This window comes from Salvelinus sp. IW2-2015, linkage group LG22, assembly GCF_002910315.2.
Source record: "Salvelinus sp. IW2-2015 linkage group LG22, ASM291031v2, whole genome shotgun sequence".
NCBI lineage: Eukaryota > Metazoa > Chordata > Actinopteri > Salmoniformes > Salmonidae > Salvelinus > Salvelinus sp. IW2-2015.
This window is the reverse complement of record NC_036862.1, coordinates 2,676,542-2,687,807: the sequence shown is the minus strand read 5'-3', so window position 1 is coordinate 2,687,807 and position 11,266 is coordinate 2,676,542. Positions and strand designations below refer to the sequence as shown.

Here is an 11,266-nt window from a genome sequence, read left to right as displayed (position 1 = left end):
GGTCTGCACAACGCATCTCCAGGGGCAAACTACCTGCTCTCCAGGACACCTACAGCACTCAATGTCACAGGAAGTCCAAAAAGATCATCAAGGACAACAACCACCCGACCCACTGCCTGTTCATCCTGCTACCATCCAGAAGGCGAGGTCAGTACAGGTGCATCAAAGCTGGGACCGAAAGACTGAAAAACAGTTTCTATCTCAAGGCCATCAGACTGTTAAACAGCCATCACTAGTACAGAGAGGCTGCTGCCTACATACAGACTTGAAATCATTGGCCACTTTAATAAATTGAACACTAGTCACTTTAATAATGCCACTTTAATAATGTTTACATATCTTGCATTACYCATCTCATATGTAAACACTGTAATCTATACTATGTTTTGCATCTTGCCTATGCCGCTCTGACATTGCTCATCCATATATTTATATATTCTTATTCCATTCCTTAACTTAGATTTGTGTGTTTTAGGTACTTGCTGTGGAATTGTTAGATATTACTTGTTAGATATTGCTGCACTGTCGGAACTAGAAGCACAAGCATTTCGCTACAGTCACAATAACATCTGCTAACCATGTGTATGTGAACAATACAATTGGATTTGATTTGAATAAAGGTACGTGATTGAGCTTGAGTGTGCGGGTTCTATTTCTTTCATACCAACTTTTTTTTGCCCTGCACCCCACTAGATGATGTAGGTTTGATCAAACTTCATGAAATTAGACTATGACATTAATATAATTAACAAAATTACTATATATAAGATCACAGCTTCACAATTGTTCAGCAGTACACACTATGTGCCTCTTAAATAATGTTTGCAATATAATAACGTGTATATACAGTCAACAGGAAGAGTGCCAACTTGCAAGCAAAGTGTAGAGACCGCTGTCTGAATGGTATCATCTAGGTATATGAAACTTAAAGATGTTTTTTTGAAATCCCTCAAACAGCTTCTCCCCATCCCATCTACCTCTATCCTCATCTAAATCTGCCYTTTTGTCTCCCTGTTTTACACTGTTAGCTTATCAAAACATAATAAAATCATATAAAAAAATATATGCTATTTTATGATTTTTTCTTTAAAGTGCAAGTCTGCTTCTTAGTTCGTGAAACGCTGACTGGTGGCCAGAACCAATGTTTAGCGGTGGTAGAAGCTCCCTGTAGGCATAGATCCAGGATCAGCTAAACCTCCGCAATCCTGACCTCATCCATTAGGATGGAAATATGTAAAACTGACTTAAGATCAGCATCTAGTAACTACAGTACTTCCTTCGGGAGGTCCTTCCTTCCTGCTCCTAATTAGGTTCCTGGATCATGTCCTCAAGCTGGACTGACCTGTAACACACATTCAGACACACAGTGAGTGAAAGGACACGCACGCACGCACACACACACACACACACACACACATTCACACCTCACCTTGTTTTTGCAGAATCTTGGCCCAAATATTATGCCCAGGATAGCATTGATTGTATGTGCTGCACAAAGGACGGCCTGCAGTCCACTGGTTGCCATGAGAACAGAAAACAGCACTACATTCCATTGAACAACGTTCCGTGGCTCCTCGCAGGCCGCCGGCCATAATGTTCTATCAAACAGGTAGACGGGATCTCTACAAAGACAAGTAAGGTTAAACTAAATTGACATTCATAACACATATAACTAGTGAACACAAGCTGTGCAAAGTGTAGAAAATGATTACTGGTAATTGTGCAACTCAACAATTTGATCATTGTTGTTCTGCTTTTTAAGACCACACCTAAGTTTTCGAAACTGCTTTTGACCAATTGAGAACACCCCTCCCCCCTCACACACACACACTCACCCGCTTTTCTGTGGTTTGAGTGGCATCTCCCAGGCCAGACCTTGTGTGCTGTTGTGCAGACACAGTGGTCCCTGTACCAGTCCTGTAGCGCTCACTAGGCAGCAAAAGGCTGCAGCAGCCAGAGCCACGCAGGAACAACCCACTTGGCACAGCATCTGGCCACAAGAGGGCGGAAGATCCATACTATTAAAACTTGATAGAAAGGGGGCCTGGGGTGGTTGCAAGTGGTTAGAGCACATCTCTGTAGTAGCACATGTAAACTGAAGTTGGCGTGTGTTCGATTCCGGCCAACTGCCCTTCAATGCAAAAACTCTCCTAACTATTCTGTCTCTCTCTCCGTCTATATCCAATAACCCATGAGAATTTGATAGAAAGGACAAAGCACTCCCAGACGAGTAATAATTCGTTCAGGATGTACACCACAACCAAGCAGGCAGGTCACATACGTACACGGAAGACTGTTAAAACTACTCAGAAAGAGGACATGAAGATGTAATGGAGGTGGATCGGTTGGTGAACCAGACTAGTTTGATTAGTAACCTCGCCCGAGCTAATGCGGTCCTGAGGTGCATAGATTTGGATGAAAACAAGCCACAGCCTCACCTCTATCCTGTATGCACAGCAGCCTTCCCTTGAGCTGCCAATCACAAACCCCCGAGCTCCAATAAGAACCTACAGACAAAAGCATAAAAGGCTGAATATTTAGTTTTACATGGAATCCCTTTTCAGTAGAATGCTACACATTCACTTCCCTCCAATAGTTGACGTTATTACAGTACTACTGTCAAAAATAGCAGAAACAACTTGCACAAAATCCTAGCACTGTGACTGACTCTAAATTTAGCTTAAAAACAGACGAGAGACATATTAGACACATGACAATCCACCCTCAAACCACAATCTGCCTTTTTTTGGACAATGGGGTGTTTCAGGCACACACACACACACACACACACACACCACACCACACACACAACACACACACACACACACCACACACACACACACACACCACACACACACACACACACACACACACACAACACACACAACACACACCACACACACACACACCAGTCACACACACACACACACACACACACACACACACACACACACACACACACACACAGCACATTGTTGTCTCACCAGGATTCCAGAGGCCCACAGGCCTGTGCCCCACCTGGCCTCTCTGGTCACGTGACCGTCCAACAGGTAGCATGCCTTAAGGTCTGGCAACAGCAACAGGCAATTGGCCAGCATGCACACAAATGCCATGGGAACAAGGGACACACCCACACACCTGGAGCAGCTGGCGACACACATCTCTGTGGTAGACATCCGGCAAGGATGAAGAGAAGACAGTCAGAATAACTTCAGAGTAATTATTGTCTTGTTGTTTTTTTATATTTAGAGTGCCACTGTTCCTTATCTTGTAGCTCTTGAAATACACAACAACCCTCTCACCTACAGAGAAGTTCTATTTCACTCAGAAAAACCGGTCTGAGATCAGTCAAGAGAATGAATAGGGTTATTAGCCAAGAGAATGACCACATAATGATTATAATCTTGAGTCTTACCTGATGGAGTGAGACAGAATAACCCAGTGAGACCGAATGTGACGGAGAGGGAGAAAGAGAGATCCTGGTAACTGCGGCAGTACTGGATGAGGAACATAAACTCACTGCTTGACAAAACTTAAATAGCCTCCATGCAGTGACACATGCCCGCCCCCACAAATAGTATATGTAAATCCCCCCCACCAACACACACACACACACACACATTACGTAGATTACTTTAAATTTGTTTATAATCAGTGCACCCAACCCCCTCCTTGCTCTATTCCACAATATACCTGGTAATGGTGCAGGTAAGGTAAGACCAAGCTGTTAAAAGCCTGAGTCATGTTCATTAGGGTAGGCAATGGAAAGCGTGGTTTCAATCCATTTTCTTCCATTTTGTACCTAATAAACACTATCCTGGTCTGTGTTCTTCATCCTTTTTCRTGTGTATTCTGTGTCTGGTAGTGGAGTTGGATGTGGATGCCAGGATGTGGGAAAAGTGAATCACTGCAGCTGTGGGATCCATTCCAAAATAGGAGCATATCAGCACATTAGGGATAATTTTCAAAGGCACTAAGAAATAACAATAAAGCATTGTTGTAACACTCTGAAACCTTAATTGGCTAGCTTTTTTTATAGCCCCATTTCCGCTCATTTACGTACATCAAATAGTAGTGCCACCCGCTCTGTTTGCACTTTTAGTCTACCCGCAGTGCCACCTAGTGGGAAATGTGAAGGAATCCAATCCAAGCATAGGCAATTGTCAGGTGATCAGTCTGTCGTTCAAAATTTTGACGTTCTAATTTTGGAAAACATGGCGGCCATTTGTTTCCAACAGAAACGCCTGATCACACTAGTTTAGCATGTCTTGATCACACTAGCTTAGCATGTCATGGCTGCCAAGATAGCTATGATCGCCTTCAGTGCAGTACCACACTCTAGTGAAGACATATTCAGCTACTAAAGAAACTGTCTTGAAGCTAATTTATGTATTGAGATTACTCCCCTATAAAAGTCTGTCTGTTTAAGATAGAAATATAGGGCCTTCTGCATCTGCAGTAGAAAGTGTCAGCGCTACAGCGCTGTTTGTCAGACCAGAGGTGCGTTCAACAAAGCTTCCATTTGCGAACACTGGCAGCGAACGTTCCATTTCTGTTTGTTTCTGTTAACTGAAATGGACGCGGMAAGATGAGCAGCTATGCTTGCTGCAGCAATTGTGGATGATTTTTGGTATTATTCTTTTTTTGTCACTGGCCTACACGAATCCCCATAATGTTCAAAGTGGAATAAGGTTTTTCGAAATGTTTACAAGGAGTCGCTAGAGCGAGATGAGCCAAGTAAAGCCCCACCGGCCAAACCCTCCCCTAATCCGRACGACACTGGGCGAATTGTGCGCTGTCCTATGGGACACCCGGCCACAGCCGGTTGTGGCACAGCCCGGGAATGAACCMGAGTATGTAGTAGCACCTCTAGCACTGCGAYGCAGAGCCTTAGACCACTGCACAACTCGGGAGGCGCAATAATAGTGTTTAACATGATTTTTGAATGACTACCTAATTCGGTACATCACACAAACAATTATCTGTAAGGTCCCTCAGTCGAGCAGTGAATTTCAAACACAGATTCAACCACAAAGAACAGGGAGGTTTTCCAATGCCTTGCAAAGAAGGGCACCTTTTGGTAGATGGGCAAAAATAAAAAAGATGAAATTGAATATCCCTTTGAGCATGGAGAAGTTATTAATTACACTTTGGATGGTGTATCAATACACCCAGTCACTACAAAGATACATGTGTCCTTCCTAACTCAGTTGCCGGAGAGGAAGGAAACCGCTCAGGGATTAAACCATGAGGCCAATGGTGACTTTAAAACAGTTACAGAGTTAAATGGCTGTGATGGGAGAAAACTGAGGATGGATCAACAACATTGTAGTTACTCCACAATACTACCCTAATTGACAAAGTGAAAAGGAAGCCTGTACAGAATAAAAATATTCCAAAACATGCATCCTGTTTGCAACAAGTCACTAAAGTAATACTGCAAAAAATGTGGCAAAGTAAATAACTTTCTGTCATTAATACAAAGTGTTACGTTTGGAGCAAATCCAATACAACACAGTACTGAGTACCACTCTCCATATTTTCAAGCATAGTGGTGGCTGCATCATATTATGGGTATGCTTGTAATCATTAAGGATTGGGGAGTTTTTCAGGATGGAGCTAAGCACAGGCAAAATCCTGGAGGAAACCTGGTTCATTCTGGTTTCCACCAGACACTGGGAGTTAAATTCCCCTTTCAGCAGGACAATAACCTAAAACAGAAGGCCAAATCTTCACTGGAGTTGATTACCAAGAACACAGTGAATGTTCCGGAGTGGCCGAGTTACAGTTTTGACTTAAATCTACTTTAAAATTTATGGCAAGACCGGAAAATGGTTGTCTAGCAATGATCAACAACCAATTTGACAGAGCTTCAAGAATTTTGATAAGAGTAATGGGCAAATGTTGCATAATACAGAAGTGGAAAGCTCTTAATAAGAGACTTACCCAGAAAGACTCACAGCTGTAATTGCTGCCAAGGTGCTTTTACAAAGTATTGACTCAGGGATGTGAATACTTATGTAAATTAGATATCTATATTTCATTTTCAATAAATGTGCAAACATTTCGAAAAACATGTTTTCACTTTGCCATTATGGGGTATTGTGTGTAGATGGATGAGACTTTCACTGGGGACATGACACCGAATTTAGTATATATCAATCTGGCAAATGTTAGGATTTAGGTTAATGCACTATAGGCTGTTAGCATATTGGTTGAAGAGGAATATTGTTTTGTTACACACATACACAAACTATACAGAGGGGGGTGTGTGTGTAGGTGTAAGGACTGACCAACACAGGCCATAAAAGCTGTGGACAGTCTGGAGAGGGGAGGGGTGCATCTCTCTAGGCCAACCAGGAGTTTAGAATACTGGACAATACCATACTAGGAACTGTTTTAGTGTAGAATCGACAGACCCAAGACGGATCTAATCTACCCAGCAACCAGATGTGGACAAAGGAACGCGCCAAGGGGCTTGGACAAAGGGCCAGCAAAGGGGGGCAAAGTCTAAACCRMGCCCAGCYTCTACTGTGATAGGCYAACAGACGCGTTGAAACTACGTCATCACGGTATAAGAACAGCTGTTTACGTACTTCCTGCCAGTTCCCTGTTAACCCTGCGCGGTGATACAGCGAACCCGTATATACGAAAATTGCATTTGCCATTCATTGTTTGCGGTAATTAAACATAATTAAAGAAAGTTAGCAGACCTTGCTTTTTATTTATCCTGACACCGGATGTGTTACACGCAGCGTTCACACAAACCAGGCAACTAATGTTTTGGTTAGTTTATAGCTTGTTAGCTAGCTAGCTAAGATTAAGTTAGCTGGCTAGCCAGTTCAAATAATGACCATATCATAGTTGACAACATCTTAATTTTAGCAAATGTTTATTAATAATTACAGGAAAATAAACTTGCAACTAGGGATGAAACAGTGACCGGTTTCACGATAAACCACAGTAAAATTCCCGACGTTTAGTATTACAGGTTCACATTTTAATTATCATTAAAACCGTGAATTTAACGTAAAACTGACGGTAAATACTGTCCAGCATCAACCAAAGTTAGCAACAGTCTGACGCAGGCGCAGCATGCAACGTGGGTTTTGTTTCGTGTGAAAACAAGGCAGAAGGCAGTGAGATTTTTCAGCCTTCTAAGAGGACCAAATCTGAAGTGTAGTGTGGTTGTATTTTGGGTTTTACAAGAGTGCTGAGGGAAACTTAATCAAAAATGGTCACCCTTTCTGCAGAACATGCAAAACAAAAATCGCTGCGAAAGAGGGCAACACTTCAAATCTCATGAGTTATCTTCATGACCACCACTTTATTGCGAATGCAAGGTAAATTCACTTTTAGATAAATGCATGAGCTAGGGACTTCGGAATGGGGGAAAATATCATGGTTTGTCTGTAACTTGCTAATAGCTTGTCAATAATGTAAACTGAAGCTTTCGGTGTTACCTACTATTGTAAAAACACTACAAGTTGTTCTGCTGCTGCATGCATCGTGTGTCTGCAGACTCTATTCGCCATTTGCACACGATAGATAACACGTTATGTAGTTTAGTCACCCAACCAACATATTTTGTTCATTTAAAATCCGGCAGACTTCGACTTGGTTGTAAAAGTGTTCCAACAGGAGAAACACTATAGACTCCTATACAAGACTCCTGTATTTATGTCAATTGCTATCACTGTCTAATAAAGACTCATTTGTGTTTATGTCAATTGTGCATGGCGTCACTGTAAATACTGAAATGCAACACAGAAGATAGTCTGTGTGTGAGTAATAATAATAATGTAACACCAATAATAATAATGAGCTATTCCCTTGTTTACAGAGTGGGCRTGCAGCAGGCAAACCCAGTGATGCTACTGGTCCCTCCTCATTTACAGTTGTGATACAGACACTGAGCAAGCATTTAAAAGGCAGGCTGCTTATGCACCTACATCAAAAAATGCTCAAGACCTTTCATATTACATTGCAAAGGACATGATGCCATTTCATATTGTTGAGAGGCCTGGCTTTCTGGGGCTGATGAAGGTTGCCGTGCCTCACTACAAAGTGAGTGCTGCTAATTTTATTTGATGTTTGTTTATTTGATTTGCTTACTGAAGGTTGTGTTCATTTAAACCTGCACTAGGGAAACTTACCTCTCACGGCCACATGGTRCCATCTTTAATGTTTAATGTTATTATTTTAATGTTTATAGTGCCGTGCCGCTAATTTGTTGTTTGTTGCTTTTCAATATAAAACTTGGTCAAATGATATCAGTGTGTGTATTAGTACTTTTAGAAAATTTCCTCACTAATACCGCACTAATACTGATATTCGTGATATTTTCATACCATTTCATCTCTACTTGCAACAAGATCATTATTTACAAGTTAATGACAAGCTAACTACAGAAAATAGCTTACGGTTGTGAGTGTGACGAAATAAAAGCATGGTATTCTACCGGAGAATTTTAGGCCAACAAGACAGTGTCCAAATTCTAACGATATATTCTAATCTGACTATGGTGCAGGTCATGTTGTTCTTCACATTAATGTCTCTGGTAAACACACACTATATCAAATAAAATCTAAGTTTATTTGTCACATGCACAGCATACAGAAGGTGTAAACGGTGCAGTGAAATGATTACTTGCATAGTGGAGACTTTTTAGACCTGCAGCTAGCCCAGCTATCTAGCTAAACAATGAACCATAATCACAACTCAATGTTACTACTAGAGGTCGACCGATTAATCGGAATGGCCGATTAATTAGGGCCGATTTCAAGATTTCGTAACAATCGGTAATCGGTATTTTTGGACACCGATTGTACACCTTTATTTAACTAGGCAAGTCATTTAAGGACACATTTTTATTTTCAATGACGGCCTAGGAACGGTGCGTTAACTGCCTTGTCCAGGGGCAGAACGACAGATTTTTACCTTGTCAGCTAACGGAGATTCGTTTTTGCAACCTTCGGGTTACTAGTCCAACGCTCTAACCACCTGTTTTACATTGCACTCCACGAGGAGCCTGCGTAGCAGGCTGACTACCTGTTACGCGAGGGCAGCAAGAAGCCAAGGTAAGTTGCTAGCTAGCATTAAACTTATCTTATAAAAAACAATCAATCTTAACATAATCACTAGTTAACTACACATGGTTGATGATATTACTAGTTTATCTAGCGTGTCCTGCGTTGCATATAATCGATGCGGTGCCTGTTAATTTCTCATCAAATCACAGCCTACTTCGCCAAACGGGTGATGATTTAACAAGCGCATTCGCGAAAAAAGAACTGTCGTTGCACCAATGTGTACCTAACCATRAACATCAATGCCTTTCTTTAAAATTAATACACAAGTATATATTTTTAAACCTGCATATTTAGTTAAAATTGCCTGCTATCATGAATTTCTTATAACTAGGGAAATTGTGTCACTTCTCTTACGTTCCGTGTAAGCAGTCAGGGTATATGCAGCAGTTTGGGCCGCCTGGCTCGTTGCGAACTGTGTGAAGTCCATTTATTCCTAACAAAGACCGTAATTAATTTGCCAGAATTGTACATAATTATGACATAACATTTAAGGTTGTACAATGTAACAGCAATATTTAGACTTAGGGATTCCATCCGTTAGATAAAATACGGAGCGGTTCCGTATTTCACTGAAAGAATAAACGTTTTGTTTTCGAAATAATAGTTTCCGGATTCGACCATATTATTGACCAAAGGCTCGTATTTCTGTGTGTTATGTTATAATTAAGTCTATGATTTGATATTTGATAGAGCAGTCTGACTGAGCGATGGTAGGCAGTAGCAGGCTCGTAAGCATTCATTCAAACAGCACTTTCGTGCGTTTGCCAGCAGCTCTTCGCTGTGCTTCAAGCATTGAGCTGTTTATGACTTCAAGCCTATCAACTCCCGAGATTAGGCTGGTGTAACCGATGTGAAATGGCTAGCTAGTTAGCGAGGTGCGCGCTAATAGAGTTTCAAACGTCACTCGCTCTGAGACTTGGAGTAATTGTTCCCCTTGCTCTGCAAGGGCTGCGGCTTTTGTGGAGCGATGGGTAACGATGCTTCGAGGGTGGCTGTTGTTGGTGTTACTGGTTCGAGCCCAGGTAGGGGCGAGGAGAGGGACGGAAGTTATACTGTTACACTGGCAATACTAAAGTGCCTATAAGAACATCCAATAGTCAAAGGTATATGAAATATAAATGGTATAGAGAGAAATAGTCCTATAATAACTACAACCTAAAACTTCTTACCTGGGAATATTGAAGACTCATGTTAAAAGGAACCACCAGCTTTCATATGTTCTCATGTTCTGAGCAAGGAACTTAAACGTTAGCTTTTTTACATGGCACATATTGCACTTCTACTTTCTTCTCCAACACTTTGTTTTTGCATTATTTAAACCAAATTGAACATGTTTCATTATTTATTTGAGGCTAAATTGATTTTTTTATTTTTTTTATTTTTTTAAACAGGCCGATTAATCGGTATTGGATTTTTTTGGTCCTCCAATAAATCGGTATCGGTGTTGATAAATCATAAATCGGTCAACCTCTAGTTACTACCATGCATGAATCTGCAGATAACTAAAGTTCAGTGTTAGTTAACTAGCTAACAATAAGCTATAACTACATACGAATAATATTACGACACAGATCATACACATAACGTTGGCCAGCGAGCCAGCCAGCTGATGTTAGCTAGCTAGCTAACAGTGCGCTTTAACTTTCGATGAAAACGACTGACAAAATTAAAAAGATATACAGTGCATTCGGAAACTATTCAGACCCCTTAATTTTTCCACATTTTGTTACATTACAGCCTTATTCTAAAATGGATTAAATTAATATTTTTCCTCAATCTCCACACAATACCCCATAATGAGAAAGCGAAAACAGGTTTTTAGACATTTTTTCACATTTCTAAAAAATAAACACAGATCTTATTTACATAAGTATTCAGGTGCATCCTGTTTCCATTGATCATCCTTGATGTTTCTACAACTTGGGAGTCCACCTGTGGTAAATTCAATTGATTGGACACCTGTCTATATAAGGTCCCACAGTTGACAGTGCATGTCATTGCAAAAATCTAAACCATGAGGTCGAAGGAATTGTCCGTAGAGCTCGAGACAGGACAGTGTCGAGGCACAGATCTGGGGAAGGGTACCAAAACATTTCTGCAGAATTGAAGGTCCCCAAGAACACAGTGGCCTCCATTATTCTTAAATCGAAAAAGTTTGGAACCACCAAGACTCT

The 11,266-nt window shown here is 41.1% G+C and overlaps 1 protein-coding gene across 1 annotated transcript; it reads right to left on the bottom strand.

Annotated features, from left to right (window-relative positions):
* Positions 1–306: 306 nt before the first annotated feature.
* Positions 307–3,161, bottom strand: LOC139022754 (transmembrane 4 L6 family member 1). The gene is made up of 5 exons (XM_070433892.1): positions 2,985–3,161; positions 2,439–2,507; positions 1,836–1,990; positions 1,430–1,622; positions 307–1,342 (listed from the first exon to the last, which is right to left on the bottom strand). The coding sequence occupies exons 1-5, from the start codon at positions 3,159–3,161 to the stop codon at positions 1,328–1,330; spliced, it is 609 nt and encodes a 202-aa protein (XP_070289993.1). The 3' UTR covers positions 307–1,327.
* Positions 3,162–11,266: the final 8,105 nt, after the last annotated feature.

What these genes read in the sequence shown, in the direction of transcription:
- LOC139022754 (XM_070433892.1), bottom strand. Translation starts at nt 3,161, where the DNA reads ATGTGTGTCGCCAGCTGCTCCAGGTGTGTGGGTGTGTCCCTTGTTCCC. An exon ending in TGTGGGCCTCTGGAATCCTG is followed by an intron (nt 2,508 to 2,984) that starts GTGAGACAACAA and finishes TTTTGTCTGTAG; the next exon opens with GTTCTTATTGGAGCTCGGGG. An exon ending in GCTGTGCATACAGGATAGAG is followed by an intron (nt 1,991 to 2,438) that starts GTGAGGCTGTGG and finishes TCTTGTGGCCAG; the next exon opens with ATGCTGTGCCAAGTGGGTTG.